Source organism: Amblyomma americanum, chromosome 11, assembly GCF_052857255.1.
Source record: "Amblyomma americanum isolate KBUSLIRL-KWMA chromosome 11, ASM5285725v1, whole genome shotgun sequence".
NCBI lineage: Eukaryota > Metazoa > Arthropoda > Arachnida > Ixodida > Ixodidae > Amblyomma > Amblyomma americanum.
The window spans coordinates 10,676,394-10,694,816 of NC_135507.1; the positions used below are offsets into that span (position 1 = coordinate 10,676,394).

General features: G+C 44.5%; 1 protein-coding gene across 1 annotated transcript; it reads left to right on the plus strand.

Annotated features, from left to right (window-relative positions):
* Positions 1–1,605: 1,605 nt before the first annotated feature.
* Positions 1,606–16,750, plus strand: LOC144110080 (store-operated calcium entry-associated regulatory factor-like). The gene is made up of 8 exons (XM_077642893.1): positions 1,606–1,932; positions 4,488–4,666; positions 5,783–5,893; positions 7,882–7,934; positions 9,738–9,988; positions 12,010–12,127; positions 12,988–13,091; positions 16,571–16,750. Exons 1-8 carry the CDS (start codon positions 1,821–1,823, stop codon positions 16,594–16,596), a joined length of 954 nt encoding a protein of 317 aa, XP_077499019.1. The 5' UTR covers positions 1,606–1,820; the 3' UTR covers positions 16,597–16,750.
* The last annotated feature ends 1,673 nt before the right edge of the window (positions 16,751–18,423 follow it).

Consider the following 18,423-nt stretch of genomic DNA (forward strand, 5'->3'; position numbering starts at 1 on the left):
TCTCCCATGTCTCTCCAATTAACCCTATCCTTTGCCAGCTGCATCCACCCTTTGCCTGCAAACTTCTTAATCTCATCCGCCCATCTAACCTTCTGCCGCCCCCTGCTATGCTTACTTTCTCTTGGAACCCACTCCGTTACCCTTAAAGACCAGCGGTTATCTTGCCTTCGCATTACATGCCCTGCCCAAGCCCATTTCTTTCTCTTGATTTCGACTAGGATGTCATTAACCCGTGTTTGTTCCCTCACCCACTCTGCCCGCTTCCGATCTCTTAACGTTACACCTATCATTTTTCTTTCCATGGCTCGCTGCGTTGTCCTTAACTTAAGCTGAACTCTGAAGCTGAAGCTACATATTTGATTGTAAAACATTTTATTCGCCGGGAAGAGCTTGGCAAGAGGTCGCGTTAAGTGGTCGAGAGTACATAGCCCTCGACGACTTTGTCAGCCCACTCCACCGCCAAAACTTGCGTTCTGGGGTCAGAGCTAGCCAGCACGGTCTCCCACCGCTCGAGAGAAGGAGCTGTAACTAGATCACCCGGAGGTGGCTCTATTTTGCAGTCCCACAGGATGTGATCGTAGGTAGCACGTTGGCCACAGTGTTTGCAGTTTGGGTTGTAAAGATCTGGATAAATGTGCGCGAGGAGTGATGGGGTGCGTATCGATCTCGTCTGTAGACGACGCCACGTAACCTCTTGTTCTTTAGTAAGTCTTTTGTCTGGAGGGGGGAAAATTCTCCTCTCTAGTTTAAAATGATTGGTGAGATCATGATATGTGATCATTGAGTCCTTCGTGAAATTCAGGGAGCCAGACTCATCCACTGCCCGGTCGACGAAACCTCGGGCTTTATTGTGGGCTGCCTCGCTCCCCGGATTCCCCGAATGGGCTGGGACCCATATCAATTCGGAATAATTTGGTGAGAATTTGGTTGCGTTAAGGATTCTAAGGGAGGTACGTGTTTGTAATTCGCCCTTTAGCGAAATTATTGATACCCATTTTGGAATCGCTGAGGATGATGCTCCCTTGGGTATGTGCTAGGGCGAGGGCTATAGCCGCCTCTTCTGCCGTTTCAGAGGATTTCGTTTTGATTGTCGCCGAGACGATGTGGTCACCATTCTCGTTCACAACCACAACTGCAAAGGCATTGGTATTTTTGTATTCTGCCGCATCTACATAAAGTGTTGCAGCGCACTGTCTGTATTTCTTATGTAAGGCTTTGGCTCGTGCTTGTCTTCTACCCTCATGGTGTAAGGGGTGCATGTTTTTGGGGAGTGGTTTGATTAGTAGGGCCGTCCTATAGGCGCGGGGTAAGTCTACTTTAGCATCGTTATGTGCCACCCAATTTCACAATTTTTAATTTTCGCGCGCTTGCATAAGTGTAGCGCAGCGCTCAGAAAGCGTACTGCACTTTTTTTTTCTGCGCCGAATCTCCGGAGCTACGGTGCTCACGTTTCATTGATCTTTTTGCAATACATTCAGTAGCTTTCATTTTTTCGTTTCGACAGGTGTCTGCCTTTGTAGTACGTCGCTGCACGTAAAAATGACGTCCCCATGACGTAAATTAAAGGACCAACCACAACAAATGACACGTTACCATTGTGCCGCTGCGGGGCTGCGGTGGCAGCGGCTCTACTAGTTTCGAGGTTTCGACCGTTGAGTTCTGATGTGTTGTGCGTGTGTTTGATTGGAGTTGTCCGCTTTGCAAATATGTGGTTGAGCGATAGCACCTTTGTAGTGCTTGTTTAGGACGTGATATTTGCTGACTATAACGTCGAAAAATTTGCACTGATACGGACTTTACCTAGAACTAGTCAGCACAGGATGCCGTACAAATTTTCCTTCGCTATGTCACCTCGGCCTTATAAGATTGGCACCGCTCTAGCGCTTTCATTTTTCTTCACATTATTTATTTGCCCTTCAAACTGCTGGGCAGGTGAGTACACCATGCACCTTGACAGAAACTGCGACTGTAGCCGACTTCGGGTTTTCGCCGGTTGTGCACTTTTTCCCCTCTTGTCTTTTCGTCGGTTGCATCAGCTCATAACACTGCTTGTAAGTACGTATGATGAAACTGCAGTTTAGATTTGCTCCTAGGCAGCTGATTGACAATCGCGCACTCCTACGATCCGAGAAAAAGTCTGACAGAAATCCGCACGTTGTTTTGATCGCGGCTGCATGCGAACATCGCAGCACAACTAGGCTAGCACATTTTAATTCTTCATTCTGTGTTAGTGCGTTTAGTTGAAGAAAATGTCTTATTTGTGTTGATCCTATTCGCTATGTGAGAGCAGATACAGTATACGCTTTGCCCGCTGCACGACAGGTAGAACTTTCTAGAACAGTCGGTCGGGCTTGAGCTCAGCCCCCGTTCCAACTTGAAGGAGAGAAGTTTCCTCTTGCGTTAAGATGTCTCTGTGCTAGACCTGCCGGCTTTGTGCTTCAAGGTAAAAACAAAAAGCAGGAACATACCTTCTGTGCGCCCGTGTCTCGAGTTCATATCGATTTGATAAGCGCCGAGCTCAGCAAAATATCTTCTTACAGATGTTGCAGATGAACCTGTATATTAAAAAAAAGTCGCTGAGACATACAGAAGAGCTTGTACTAGTTATGCATATTTTGTCCCGGTCTGTTAGCACCGCCTGTCAGAATCATTTTTAGCCAACTGGTGGGTAGTTCATTTGCCGACGCGAACGGTTTTATAATCGGGTCCCATTCAGTATGCGCACTACTGCGTTCATTCATGAGCATGTTTACAGAGCCGGGCTGTGCTGTGCGGGGCGCATGAATTCAGTTTCGAGTGAGTGATTGGGGACTTGAGCGACTTTTGCGTAGCCGCATCGTTCATCTTGCGGTACCATTCAGCCATGATATTGTTTTGGCAGTGGAGGCAGTGTGGCTGTAAAAACGATATGTGACGAATGTGTGACTGACTGACCATGAATTGGGCTTGTTTACATGGAGGAGGGGGAGAAAACTTTATTGTACTCTGCGGTTTTCGGAAATCTCCAGAAATGTTCTCTCCTTGGTTGTATCCCCAAGAGTCTTCTCTGTCGAGCTCATTCATATTTAATCGATGGTCAGTTGCCCTCAGTCCAGGGCTTTGCTGGCCACTGCCGCCCGTTGAGCTCGCTGTACCAGACCTTGTTGGTCTTCTCAGCGGTCGCTGGACAGCAGAGTCTCCCATTGCTCCGCACTCTAATTTTGTATTTTGGGGACCACGTCTGTTTTGACAGGCCCATATGATGCGATATAGTGGGGGTTTTTCGTCGCATGAGGGGCATTTGTCCGTGTATATCGTAGGGTGCATTTTGTTTAGTATGTGTAGCTTTGGATAAGAACCTGTCTGTAATTGTCTCCAAATGACAGCTTCCTCCCTGTTGAGAGATTTGTGCGGGGAGGGATATTGGATTCTTCTGCCTCTATAGTTTTCTGGTATGGCCGAGTATTCCTTGGGTGCTGGCACGAGTTCTGCAGTCTCGTCGGATGCTTGGAAAGTAGTGTATCCTCGAGCTATCCTGTCGGCCTCTTGGTTCCCTGCCACCCCCGCGTGTCCCGATATCCGCACAATTTTGTGTGTGGCCTTGTTGTTTTCTTCTTCGTGGGCTTTAATTTTTTCGCTTGCTGTGAGGAGTATACGGAGCTCATGACGACCTATCCTGCAATTCATGTAATTTCGGCAGGCTGTTTGAGAGTCTGGGAGTATTGTTAGCGACCGCCCGGTTCTGTAGCCCTCCGCCACCGCTAGAGCAATGGCTACTACCTCGGCCTCTGCTACCATGCAGTCTCGCATAGGCGCGCTGGTCATTTCACGTAGAGACGAATCGACCACCGTGGCCACAGCAATTTTGGTGCCTCGTCCTCTCGAGGACGCGTCTGCATGCACGGTCGTGTCGTGAGGAGCGTATAGAAACAATTCAAGGAGCACACATTGTTTCCTTCTTTTTCTGTTCCCTGCCAGCACGCTGCAGCAATTGACATAAAAATTAAGTCCCTGACTACATGACTCACAATTCATGTCCTTCACTTTAATAAGCACCTGCAGCTTCAGCCATTTGGTTGCTGTTGGGTTTCAAAAAGTTTGTGCCTGTTGAGACTGCAGGTCATGTCTTTATATTTATTTGTTGTCTCAGTACAATCTTCTAAAAGTCTGAAAGTAACAGAGCAACCAATTCGGCTTCGAGACGTGGGGAGTTTTGACACCCACTGCTGGCCAATTAGCCACTGGTTTTCCTGAATCGGTACAAGCCGTCGCCCAGCCTAGTGCTCAGCTTCCCCTGGGTGCTTGGGAAAGCAGCCTGCGTCAAGTAGGTGTGATTATAGACAATCTGCAGTCAAATCATTGAACAGGTCAGGACTTGGCAAAATGGCAGTGAATGGATTTGTGTGCTGCGGCTGTTTTTTGGGCTATTTTGTAGAAGCGTTGCGCTTCACTTAAATCCGCGTGTTCCCGTCTCTTATATCTTCATGTTCTACTTCTGTTACTTGCAGGGAAAAAGGTGAAGCTGAAAGATGTGCAGGTACTCACGTTACGGAAGGGCGAGTATACGACAGGCCGCAGGTCGAGTCCTGTGCCCCAGTTGCAGTGCCTTGGTGGCAGTGCAGGTTGCCACAATGCACCCTCTGTTGTTCAGTGCTACAACCGAGGGAGTGATGGCTACAGCACTCAGGTGATCCCCTCTCCTTCTTTCTTTGTCTTTGCAATCCCCGCATACAAATGTACTGTAGAACCAAAGGAGGGAAAACTAATCGGATTGAGAAACATTTCCAGTGGGAGGGACGTTGACCACTTGCAGGCAGTGCACTTTGCTGCTCATGGTGCCTGCTCACCAAAGAGGCTAGCTGGCTTGAGACACTCAGACAGACAGCGGTTTTTTTCATGATTGCTAGTGCACTGAAAGCAAGTATATCGTAGTGCACTGAAAAGGTTTAGCAACAGAGCCTTTAACTTCCAAACAGTGATCACTTAGTCCTTTTCGGTATAAAAGTCGTGAGTTTGAATCGTGTCATGGGAGAAATTTTAAATGCAATTTTCTCAGCAAAAAATGTGTCTCCTGCTGCTGGGCAGGCATCAAGACGGCCTGAGAGAATTAGTTTTTGCTATGAATGAAAGTTGTGTGGAGTTGTTTTCACTTTCCCTTTAAGCTGTACACATATTCACTGCTTTAAAACATGCTATGTTGTACTGTAGTTAATGTGGTCTTTAAATTGCACTTCCATTTTATGTGAACTAGCACTTCAGTTTAGTCAACATGGAGACTGCACATTTTAATTCTGTGCAGTTCGAACAAGTTGTTGGTCCCTTTCGAGTTCCAGTCATTGAGAGTAGACTGTGCGGTTGCTGTTGTGTGGTGTACTGACAAACAGCTAGATACAGTCAGCAGCAAAAGTTTGTGGGATGCAGCCATGTGGAAACAAAATTATTTTAGAGCGGTGACACCAGCCAATCACCTGTAATGCCTGCAAGTGTGAAGGTTTGAGATTAAGTTTGCAGGGATACGGTGGCCGCTGTTGGCAAAGGACAGGGTTATTTGGAGAGATATGGTAGAGGCCTTTGCTCTGCAGTGGGCATAGTCAGGCTGATGATAATGATACAAGGCAGCTGTGTCGAGGAGCAGTGCTACAGTAAAATTTTTTCCCAAGCAGACACATCCTGTAAAGTTTTTTTCTGCTGTCTGCACTTTTTTCTGTTCTAAACACTTCTGCTTAGGGCAAGAACAAATTGCTGTGCACATGAAATTTTTTTCAACGAATTTTTTTATGGCCTCTGCTCCTTTTTTCTTCAGTGGGAGTGCAAGGCTGATATGAGTGCATCTCAAAAGTTTGGAACCATTGAAGTGACCTGTGAGGGCTACGATTACCCCGAGGATGACTACATCTTGGCAGGATCTTGTGGTGTAAGTTTGTCAGACTTCATGTACTTTATGCAGCAGCTTGCTGAAAATGAGTCCCAGGCCTGCAATGTATAGGCTTGTTCTGTTTTTTTTCCCCTACCTGACTCTAGACAGAAACGAGTCCTTTATGTGTATAGTCCTGCTCTGTTAATACGACTCCCGTTAATATGGATGACCCGAATTATGGACAATTTTTCTGAGGACCAAACTTTTTCAATGTATTTACGCCTCATTAATATGGAAACTTTCTGTTCGGACAATGCACAGGGTGAAAACGTACGGATCCCCGTGGAGTTCGTGTATTATTGTCCCGTTAATATGAACAACGATGAGAACAAAATCTCGATTGACTCTGCCAGATTTTTCACCCTTGATATTTTGAGTGCAGAACACCAGCGAAAGACAGTGCGAAAGTGCAAATGCTCCATTAACGGTCTTTTTGCTTATGTATAGTTAACGTGCCTTACCATTTGCTGCATTGCATGAACGGCTGCTAAAAAAATTCCTTCTATGTGCTCCGTTTAAAACCACATTAAACAGCCGCCAGCCGAGTGAGCGTAGAGTTCTTGGGATGATAACAGTCGTAGCAGGAGAGACCTCATCACTCCAAGAGGCACCATCACTTGTCTCATGGGCCACTAGGAGCTCTAAATGTGCTGAAATTTGCACCACATTATTTTAAAAGATAATGGCGACACGAATAATCACGTGGAGCTTCCAAGATTGCTCGATTTCTACTTCACTGTCCACCACTATGCAGAGAAACAGTTTGTAATCATAAAGCTTTTTTTTTATTATTAGTTTTGGTTTTCTTCTTGATTTGTTATTACGGATGACTCGCTTTATGGACACTTGCTCAGGAACCAAAGTGTCCATATTAACAAGGCGCAACTATATTGTAAAATCTTGTTAATTTATTGTTAACTAATAAATTTTTGGTACTCCTCAAGAGTCAGCTGTATTGATGCGATAGCTTTAAAGGTCCTCATCATGAAAAAAAGCTGGCATTCGCCCATCCGTGTCGCAAAAAAACAGGTTGGCCCTCTGCCCCAATGGGCGGGTGTTGACCTGTCCACTGGATTGTAGGCACCTGCCCACCCTGGCAAGTGGCAATGAAAATAATTTAAATAAACTCAATACCGTTGCCACCTGTCCACCTTGGCACTGTGCATCAGCTCATTGGTCGAGAGATAGACAGCCTTTTGATGAACTATCTGTGCAGAACTGAGCCTTGCGGCAGCTTGGGAAGAGCAGCCTAGGTTTCACAAGCCCCACTGGTGGCTGTTTTTGAAACAGCTGCCTGCCAAGGCAATGGTGCATCACTTAACTGCTGGACCACTGCACCAGTAGTGGTATCAGGACTCCTCACGATCTCTGAATATATGAAAGAGAAGGAGTACTTGCATGGGAGAAGTCTCTAATGCTATTGCAAATTGTACTATTAAGGGTAGGTTAAGCATCGTCCCAGTTTTTGTAGCTATAGCTACATTACGCTAGCATTTCGAGCCTTCAGTGTGGCGGTGCCGTTGGTCACGTGGTTGGTCACGTGGGTTGGTCGCGTGGTGTGGAGCAGCTGCTGGTGGCGGCGGCATGGCACGCAACAGCTGCAACAGCTGTGCACCTGTGCCGTGTCAAGTGGGACGAAGATGAAGAAGAAACGTCCAGCGAAATAGAGCGGTGAAACACTTGACTTTGCAATTCGACTGAGCGAATTCCACTCGGCCAGCTGTAGCTATCGTGTCACTCCAGATTTAAACAGAGCTAAACCAGAGCCAATTTTTTTCTTTTGCTTGAGCTTTATTCGTTTGTTAAATATTTGCCAAGCCTAGAAACACCCTTGCATATTTTGTGTCTTTCAATCTGAACTCACTGTGAGGCCTATGTATAAGTAGTTTTTATTGTGTCAGCAATAATTAATGTTTGCTAAGGCAATGTTGGTACGTAGTGCATGGTTGGCAAAAGTAATTCTGTTTTCACACTTCCTTCAACAGCTCGAGTACAGGTTGGAACGGACTGGACATGGCGCAGGCTCAACATATGCGCAGTAAGTTGTCAATTTTTAATTTCACCTTTTCAGATGTCAAGGTTTGGTGCACGGTGGTTCTTCTTTAAACCCACAGCTTTTGACTCCAGGACCTCATGAAAATACTCTTGTAATAATACTATAAGTGAGAGACGGGCTCATCATATAAGAGAACACTGGATCTAGTTTAGAAACATGGAATCTGTAAATTTGACTGTTTTAAAAGCATGAAAATACTGAAAGCTGTCATAGTAGGTGGTAATATTTGTTGAGCTGTAGTTAAATTGCATATGTACAAAATTCAGGGTGTCAGTAAATGTGAGCGATTTATACAGCTCATTCATGACGGTACCGCGGCTGCAGTGTCTAAGTGGTTATGGTGCTCGGTTGCTGACCCGAGAGACGTGGGTTTGAGCCTAGCTTTAGTGATCCTGGCTGCGGTGATCCTGGCTGCGGTGGTACGTGGAGGCTAACAAAAAGTGTTCACCTTAAGTTAAGGACAAAGCAGTAAGCTATGGAAAGAAAAATTTTAGGAGTAACATTAAGAGAGACCGGAAGCGGGCATAGTGGGTGAGGGAAAAAAACGTGGGTTAATGACATCCTAGTCGAAATCAAGAGGAAGAAATGGGTTTGGGCAGGGCATGTAATGTGAAGGCAAGATAACCCCTGGCCCTTAAGGGTAACAGAGTGGATTCCAAGAGAAGGCAAGCGTAGCAGGGGTCAGCAGAGGGCTAGGTGTGCAGATGAGATTAAGAAGTTTGCGCGGATAGGGTGGCCGCAGCTGGCAAAGGACAGGGCTAATTGGAGCAACATGAGAGAGGCCTGTGCCTTGCAGTGGGCGTAGTCATGCTGATGATAATGATGAAATGCTGTAGGCCCGTGTACTGTGCGATGTCAGTGCATGCTAAGAGCCCCTGGAGGTTCAGATTATCCAAAGTCTTCCACTATGGTGTTCCTCATAGGCTGAGTTGCTTTGGGATGCAAATCTCATAAAACTTAATTTGAACTTCAGGATGGTGCTAAATTGAAAAGAGATGAATTAGAGAAAAAGAAAATATGTTTGTTCTCATTATAGGCAGTTGTTTTGTGGGGGAAGTTATAAAATTAAATGCAGTTGGTCACTGTCTGAAGGCTCTCGCCTCACAATGACTAGCTGTTCCTGTCTGAGTAGAGAGCTCTGACATTTCTTTAGAGATATGTAAAGATTATGGCAAGCAGTTCAGTGTGATGCACTCATGGCACCTATAAGCCAAAGCTTTTTGAGGTGGCAGCCTACTGCTGCAGGAACATTCTGTGGTGCTTAAAGGGGTACTGATGACAAACAGAAGTTGGCGTGTGTTGATGGATTACCGTATTCTAATCACAAAGACGCTACTTTCACTGAAAACAGAGCTTTTGTAAGCAGAAAAGGTGGACAAAAACGAAAAATAAATGTGGGCATTGCCATCACCGGCAAATAAATGTGGGCATTGCCACCACCGGCTGTTTTCTCAAGCAAACTTTAGTGGTGGCAGAATAGTTTTTGTGTAGTTTGTGCATACATAAGGGAAAACAGCATGTTGACACAGGAGGGCATGTTGTGTTATGCCTCCTCCTCTTGTTTCATGTGTCAGTGTGCTGTTTTTAAACCAGGATCAGGTGAGGCACACTTTTCTTCTATTATTGCAAATGCCCCTCCGTTTTCTCTGTGGGTTTTCATGACCCTATTGCAACGGGAGTAGAGCTAGAAAAGAGAGGTGTTTTGGATTGCATTGTTTTAGTTCTTTACACTACGGGACTGTCACGGAACTGAGCCTCACTTGAATCGTTTTTGTTTTGCTCCAGCTCGCCCTACTACAGCTCCTCCAAGTCCGGCTCATTTTTCCAAAATATCCTGTTCCTTGGGGGCGCGGCCTTTGTCATCTACGTTATCTACCGGAGTTGCTTGGCACCGCCAGGACCAGATGGCAACCCTCCTCCTTATGACGACGATCGCCCGCCGGACTACCCTGGCGCCCCGAGGGGCGGCTTCTTTGGAGGTGGTGGTGGGGGACCTCCGCCTCCTGGCTTCAGACCTGCCTACCATACTGATGCGAGTGAGTGAAGAGTGCTCTGTTAGGCTCTACATGATGAGTTTTCTTTCATTAGTTCGCAAAATCTCTACCAGGATGGCTTCACTGTGAAGCGCTTTTGGTGATGTATGAGGTGGTCACTCCTTCTCACCTCTTGATATGCACGGCCTGTATACAATTGCACCACTGTTTCAAGGAGGCTCATGATTATTACTACAGGGTACATCTGGACTCCTTTTCAGATTCTTCCATCAATTTTGGTGTGTAGAATTGATTTCTAGCTGGATAACGGAACCGGAGATCATGCCCTTTAAGCTGGACGCTATGCAATACCTTATCCTGTATCAATGAATTTCCACATTCTAATGACAGAGGGGCTACTATCAAAAATGGAGCATTTTTAAGCTGTTAAAAAGCCCAAATATTTAACACAGGTACTACTGCCACAGGCCGTTTTCATAGGGAAATTGTGACAGCAAGCTTTTTTTTTAAGGGAGAATCTTTGAGGCTAGACTGCACTGCCATTCAGTTTCAGTGTCAGAAGTCACGAAGCCCTTAAGTCGTCATTTGCACGGATCTGTCTTAGGTAGTAGTGAAAAATATTCCATTTTTGGCTGCAAATTTCTCGTCATTGAATGCGTAATTTGCCACTGAATGGATATGAACACAACCAGAACAAGCCAAACAGTTGATTATTACACCCCTGTCACACTGGCAGTGTCAGTCTTTATGAAATCATTGCTCAACGAACTGAATGGAGATTGGAGGTTGTCATGCAGTGACTTTCAAGGTCATTTCTGCTTTCCTCAAGCGTGGTACTTCAGTTGCGATTGATATCTTCAGCGCAAGCGAAAGCGGGCTTTGACACTGTCATCCTCTCTGAGCTATAGAATAAAATGGAAATGAATGAAATACTAACACCAACATTAACAATGCAACACAACGCAATGCAGCGCAACACAGCACAGCACAGCACAGCACAGCACAGCACAGCACAGCTGCAAGGGGAAGTTCTGTCCAGTTTTTCCGGGCGTATTCTGTGGGGATCACACAGCTTTATGCATTATTTGCTGTGCTAGGATTTACGGAAAGGTAATTTGTAGTTTCAGGTTGCAAGGCTTTAGCCATTTCTTATGTATCTATTTTTATTTACATAGGGAGGTTGCGGGGATGATTAATAGAGAAAAATGTTCGCAATACAGGCAAGTACGACAACTCAATAAAAATCAAGAAATAACGCCATGTTCTGAGGAGAGAAAAAATTCAGTATGAATTCCGATAGAGCCCTAACAAGAGGAGGAAAAACAAAAGAGAACAATGGGCAAGAATATTTGATGGGAAGATTTTTTCTCTAATATTATCCTGAAAAGAAAAACAATAAAAACCCCACAGAACAGTGAACATAAGCGAAAAAAAAAATATATTTATAAAGGGTCTCAGGATTGGAAGTATGGCTGAAGTGTTGTTTGAAAGCAGTGATTTCCTGTATAATCTTAACTCTTGCCCCATCTTTCTTCTTCTCTAATTGAGGCACAAGAAATAAAAGAAAGGCACCAATACAGTTTTGAGGCATCACAATGTGAGATGAGAACATGTACGGCCAGGCATTCTGCGGCTCAGTGATATGCAATTTTAGTATGTATGGTTCCTCCTCAACAGTGTTGTGAGGAGATTCATCCACAGAGGAGCTTGTGGTAAATTTGGTGACTTTTGGATTGAAAATATCTGAAAGTGGTTAGTTTAAAGTTAATGTTCAGAGTGGAGCGACGAAAGGTGCTGTGATTAAGGTTAAGCAGCACATCTAAAGTGGAATAGTAATAGTTGAGGGTTTAAGCAGAACATTCAAAGTGGAGCAGAAATTTACTGTGATATTTGTACATTGACGTGTTTAACAAATCTAACACCGTTTGTCATACACAAGTGCACATAAATTGACACTAGTCTGCACTCATATTAACCCAAGGGAGTGTCGCCTGTACTTTGTGTTCTCTACAAATGTCATTTGAAACTGGCTGTATGTGTCACATGCATTGTGAACTCTGCAGGCTGTGGCTCGGCTCGTGGCTATGGCTCAACTGGTGGCCTGGGGGGCCTAGGAGGAGGCGGCTTCTGGACCGGGGCTGCTACAGGTGGCCTGCTGGGATATATGTTTGGAAACAGGAAGTAAGTCAACTAATTGAGTGGCTCATCACTATATCCACAAGTATGTACGTGCCAGAGTCAGGAGACTATCGATGCCTGTCAACTTATCAGAGAGTAGCAGATTGGGCTGAGCAAAACTGCTGCTGTTATTCCTCATATAAGATATTGACTGCAGAAGTGTGCATGCCTTGTCTGGTGTCAAAATTTTTGCTGATTACATCTGAGACCAATTAGCACTTGTAGCATGAAATGGGACATATATATATGTTTCGGGTGATGTGATATCTAAACATGTGGATTCCATAAACGAGTGTTAAAAGTATGTGCAAAGTTTTAACTCCTTGCAGGAAACTTCTGTGCGCAGGCTAGCACTACACTATGAGCATTTTGTCTTTTTTTTTTTCAAATTTTGGTCGGTTAACTTGTGCGTGGCGTAACTTGTGCTTTACTTGCTGCCTTGCCATGCTATGCTGTGCACTGCCACATTGGTAGTCATAGTCCTGAATTTTTTGCAGAGTTCAGCTATTAAGAGTTGCATAGTTAATATGTAGAAATTTAATAAATAGCAAGGCTCTTAATCTTGCTCTCGAACTCTTAGTTACATTCAGGGCAAACTTTAGCAGTGCCAGCAGTTGTCAGTATGGTCAGGTAAACTGAAACTTCATTATATGGCGAGCAGCTATCATTTTTGAGCTATTTGCTCAGAAATTCCTCTCGTAGTCATTAGTGCTTCTTTGTATTTGTGATAACCTTGTCAGTACAATATTCCTGGAGATAAGCAACTGTTTTTTCATTGGTGTACACATACTAGCTGAGGGTACTTGATATGCTCATGCTTTTTATTGCCACTGTGGACTGAGAACCCTCCCTGGTTCTTTCAGCAATCCAGGCTACAGGGCAGCCTATGGGTACCCAAGTGAAGGCACGTTTGCCTCGTCATCGTTTGGTGGTTCCTCCTCTTCAAGTGATACACACACATCAAGTGGTAAGTGAATGGAGTTTTTTTCTGTAGAAACAAAGAAAAATAAATGTGATGCTAGTTAGGAACGTATTGTCACGTAGTGGTGACAGCAGTCGAAGGAGCGATGAAGACGGACAAAAGTTCTTCTAAAAGAAAACTGTTTATTGGGCTGACTTGCACCCACAATGGACTGAATCACTCGGCGGCGGCGAAGCGACAAGCGTGCTCGGTGGTCACCGAACAGAATGCCGGCCGCTGTCGGCCGTGCTCAATTTAAAGCTGATAGCGAACTTTTCGAGATAAAGCGTGCAAAGTTATTAGAACATTCCGGAACAACGTAGAATCAGCTCTGCCTGGCTGCGATCAATCGAGATAAATGTAGTCGCGTCTTGCGTCGCAAACAAAGCGGTAAAGTGGCGGGGCGGCAGATTTGAAGAATGAACAAACACTGCAAAGATTCGTGGCATTAGTCCCCTCTCAAAGAAGCATGGGGTCGATGCATTAAAACAAATAATGCGACTAGCAACAAATAAAACGGATCGTGCGAAAATAAACACAGAGTGTGGAAAAAGTGATGAGCGTGCTCGGCGGTCGTCGAACAGAATGCTAGCGGCCGTGCTCAATTTAAAGCTGATAGCGAATTTTCGAGATAAAGCGTGCAAAGTTACTAGAACATTCCGGAACAACGTAGAATCGGCTCTGCCTGGGTGCGATCAATTGAGCGGTAATGTGGCGGGGTGGCAGATTTGAAGAATGAACAAACACTGCAAAGATTAGTGGCATTATGAATACCAGAAGTATCCGAATAGTGAACCAAACACTAAGCATTGACAGTTGTTTCTTAAATAGCATTCAAACTGTTAATCAGAAGGTTTTGAATACCGTGTCATCACGCTGTGATGAGTCTTTTATGCGAGTGTGATTTTAAAAAAAGAAAAAGTCCCTGAAGTGACACTGCACTAGATACTTCAACATGTGGCCATTGTGAGAAGGTGCAATTAGCTCACCAACCACAATCCATTCACATGGTTGGGTCCAAAGCCCAGCGAGAATACCTGTTCAATCTGTTGTGATAACGGCGTTACAAATTTTTTTGCTATGATCATCAGTGGCTCATATTTTATTTCTCTATTTTTGCATGAGCCTGTTTTGTTGTTTCATCTTTCTAATCATGCAAACAAGCAATGTTATTTGTTTCACGGGTGTAACGAGATGCCTTCTAGCAAGGTTCAGTTGCAGGCATTGAGTTGAACGTAATTTAATATGGTCTTGAATGTCTTCTGAGGAGTTGCTTGGCATTTCCACCCAGGTTGAGTGACATCAAGGTGTAGTTGCTCCAATTACTGTGGTGTCTTGGAAACAGTATTTGTTCTCAGGAACAGCTAGTGCTTGCTGGCGATGCCAACGTCATCAGCATTGTGGTAGTCTATGCTCCGTTTCATATATAGCAGTCAACACTGCCAAAGCTAGCGTACCTGTTCACGCAGGCAAAGTCCGCGCCCAAAAAGTAGTTCACCGTGCAACCAAAGTGAACACGGGCATATTTCATTGCAACACACCTTAAGTGCTGTGACTGGCACATCCTGCACTTCGTCCTGCGACTCGAAACTTCGAGAAGTAAAAATGACATGTGGTGGTACGATACACAGCTGGTAGGGTGAATCACACTTACTCAATCTGTGCCTAAAATTAGTTCACATTCGGTGAAAATTATAGCCAGACAGCTTGAACACTGTGTGCCTCATAGCTTTGACTGCTATTTTCAATGCTACTATTTCGTTTTATATCGGTCTTTGTTTTCGTCCATGATTTCACCGCAGTTTCGAGAAGAACGAATGATATGTGATGGAGTAAAAACTGGAGGGAACACTTAAGCTCCACCTTCAGGATATGATGCAATAGCATTTATGGGTTAAAGCCCAGGTATGCGAAATTGGTCATTCTGCACTTAACATTCATAGATCCCTGGAAGTTCTTATACCACTCCTGGCGCAGTGGTGCAACAGTTAAGCAATGTGTCACTGCTCTGCGATAGCAGGTGCTGCCACCACTGTGGCTTGTGTGACCCAGTTTGCTCTTCTCTAGCAACCTCTCGCGACCAATCGTTAATTTAACTACCACCTGCCATGGCGGGCAGTTTGCTCACAATCCAATGGGCTAGGTTGTGATGATGCCACAAGGTCACATAATTTATGTGGCCGACCTGCCACCTAGGTTGCTTCTCCAGGGATTTTTCGTGGATTTTTTTCTCAGTCAACAGAGCCAACAAGAGACACCACTGTCGAAGCCGGCTTTTCTGCGACTCAAGCTCATTAACACTGTCGCGCTAATAATTTGTTTTGCAGATGCACTATTTCTGCACCCTCCGCAGCATTGCCTCTAAATATGAAACTGAGTGTAGGTTGGCCGGTCGACCTTTGATGTCAAGGAGCACTTCGGTGCTGGTGCCGACCGAGACCGAAAACTGCTGGCACAAAATCGTTTGTAATTAATTATTAACATCGTGCACTGGAGTTTTGAGTTCATTTTCATAATTACTAGGCCCATAGGCCTCTTTCAAAGCACAAAAACGGACACTCATAAACTTTGTGTCTGTAACCCTTTAATACTTCCTGCTGTGCCATTGTTAGCACACATGCTGTTACAGCAGGCACCTGTTTGGACTTCATTCGCATTGTTAGATGCTTCTGCCATGACACCATGGCTCTTGGCAAATGAATGGCAAGCTTGTAGCTATTTGAAGAAAATATATTATAGTGTCTTTTCTATTATCAAGCAACACTTTAATCTAGTTGCGCACTGCTTATTTTTCATTGAGCACACTGGGTAAGTCATGTTCCACATGAAGCTGTGCTTTCCGACTACACAAGCTAACAAATACAGTTTGTCTTCAATTTAGTTATTTGTGTATTGATTTGTACAAGTGTATTGATTTGTCATTATGCCGTCCATGACCTCAAAGACTGTTGGCTTTTTTCTAAAAAATATTCTGTAGTAAAACTGCACTCTTCATGTTTTGTTTGGTATTGATCAAATATATTCCCACCCCTAATTTTGTTTTCTGTATCTCACTGTGATAGATGAGCTACAGTTGATGTATTACAAGCATCAAATAAAACCTTAACATGAAAACCGATAATTGAATACAAGGAAACGAAAACATTAGCGCTGGAGAAGAAAAAACACTTCTCCGCAGTGTTGCCCGCGCCAGCAAAGTGTAAATTCAGCACACTAGTATTCAATCTTCCTTGAAGAAAATATTCTCGCTTTGCTGTTCCCGTTTCACTTCTCTTGCTTGCATTTAATTTGATGCTGAAAGCACATTTTCTATGTTATGAAACTTGATTTCATGAAATGCGCAGTTGAAGAACAATTGCAGTTTACCCCACAGGTAACACAAGAGCTGAGCACTTTCTGAATTTTACAAGAGTTTCTATTTCATTATTTAATAATCGAATTAGCCTTGGTCCTAACAACTGGCATTTCCGTCCCCCATATTGCAGGTTTTGGTGGCACCCGAAGGAGGTAATGCAGGCAATGCTTATCCAGCTGGAGATGCACCTCTATGTCACTCGCTCAACTCGTCATTGTAAGCATCCCGAAGGAGTCATATCCTTTGAATAAATCATGTCATCTCTTTTTGTACCTGCCTATGTTCCTAATAAAGCACCTGGTCTTATTAATATAGTGACACAAGTTACTTTATTGTGTCCTCACAGTAATGCAGTATTCTGACCAGTGTTTCCGAAAAAAGCTGCATATTCTTTTTTATACATAAACAATTAAGCATGCATTTCTGGTTCTCTACAGCTGGCAGCTAAATGACCGTGCCAGTGTCGTATTGTCTTGGATTCATTGACTAGCCAGGGTCATATTGTACACTGTTTCTCATTTCACTGCCAATTTTTTTGTGCCTGTCACGGTTTTGTTGTGCACTGATCATTGCTTTTCCACCAAGAAAAGTGTGTAGTTGGTGACCCATCATGTGATGTGAGCTCACAGGGGTGTCTGAAAACTGTGAAAGTCTCCAGACACCCCGACAAGGATTGTGCACAATCCTTTGGGCAGCAAGTGATGAGGGGAGTTATCAGCTATGACACCAATGGTGGCATTGTTTACTCCCTTACAAGCAGCAGTAACTGCGTTCTCTGTGGATTAGAAACAGTGAGTGTAGCAGGTATCACAGTTACTTATTGGCATCCACCAAACCGCAGCCACATGGCTACAAATAAAAGCTAACAGCTTTTATTTGGCTCCTGGTTGACGGCATTTTTGTGCAACAGCCAAGATCATATGCGCACTTTAAAGTGACGAGCGCATGTTCTATCTTATGATACACTCCACTTCTTTCAGTGACCTACCGCCCGCTGGTTTCCTGGCAGCGCACTGCTGCCACTGTGTATCATATGTGAGATGTCTATTCCTGTTTCCAGTACAGTATAATTTTATTAACAATGACCTCATTCAAATGGAGGTACATTTGGTTTCCGCAAACCCCCTTAGCAGTGAAGCATGCCAGGCGAGGGCCACCGGTAGGCTTTATTCAGGCTGGCTTCACCACATGACAGTGTTCTGTCATAGAAAATGAATACAAGAGACCGAAGTCCACCGTCAAGCATGTGCACCGCGTCGCGCCATTTCACAGCGCTATCGCCGCTAGCAGGTGCCCAATGCCACGAAGCCATCCTATTTCCGCATGTGAAATGTGATCGAAAGGCGCCGTTAGGAGAAGCGCCTCTTGCAGGCGTGCGCGGCACACCATTTGATATATATGTGTTGCTGAACAAGAGTTTGATAAGTGCAAAAAATAGTGCTGTACTTTTGCATGGTATTTTCAAGGGTACGTTGTTTCAACTGTTTGATATAAAAAATAATTCAGGTTTTCTGGCCTCGGTTACACAAAATATTGGTACACCGGCAGTCACTGCGGCACTCTTGCAAGTTCACAACTGCGACCGCTTGCACAAGTGCAAATGCTGGCAAACACACACAAAGCATACGAAAGGTGGCGCATTGCGCAAGAAGCGCATTGAGTTTTTCGGCGGCTCTCGGCGTGCAATATATGACCCCGAACCATACATTTCTCCATATTTCTGCACACATTTATCATTTCTACATTTCTCATTTGAAACACACTGGAATAAACTGAGATGTACACTGGTAATAATAATTGTTTTTTTTGGGGAAAGGAAATGGCGCAGTATCTGTCTCATATATCGTTGGACACCTGAACTGTGCAGTAAGGGAAGGGATAAGAGAGGGAGTGAAAGAAGAAAGGAAGAGAGAGGTGCCATAGTGGAGGGCTCCAGAATAATTTCGACCACCTGGGGATATGACATCGCACAGCACACGGGCG

Excerpts from the sequence above, each read along its gene's own strand:
- LOC144110080 (XM_077642893.1), top strand. The coding sequence starts at position 1,821 with ATGCCGTACAAATTTTCCTTCGCTATGTCACCTCGGCCTTATAAGATT. Across the intron at positions 4,667-5,782 it reads GTGATGGCTACAGCACTCAG|TGGGAGTGCAAGGCTGATAT; the intron begins GTGATCCCCTCT and ends TTTTTTCTTCAG. Across the intron at positions 7,935-9,737 it reads GCAGGCTCAACATATGCGCA|CTCGCCCTACTACAGCTCCT; the intron begins GTAAGTTGTCAA and ends GTTTTGCTCCAG.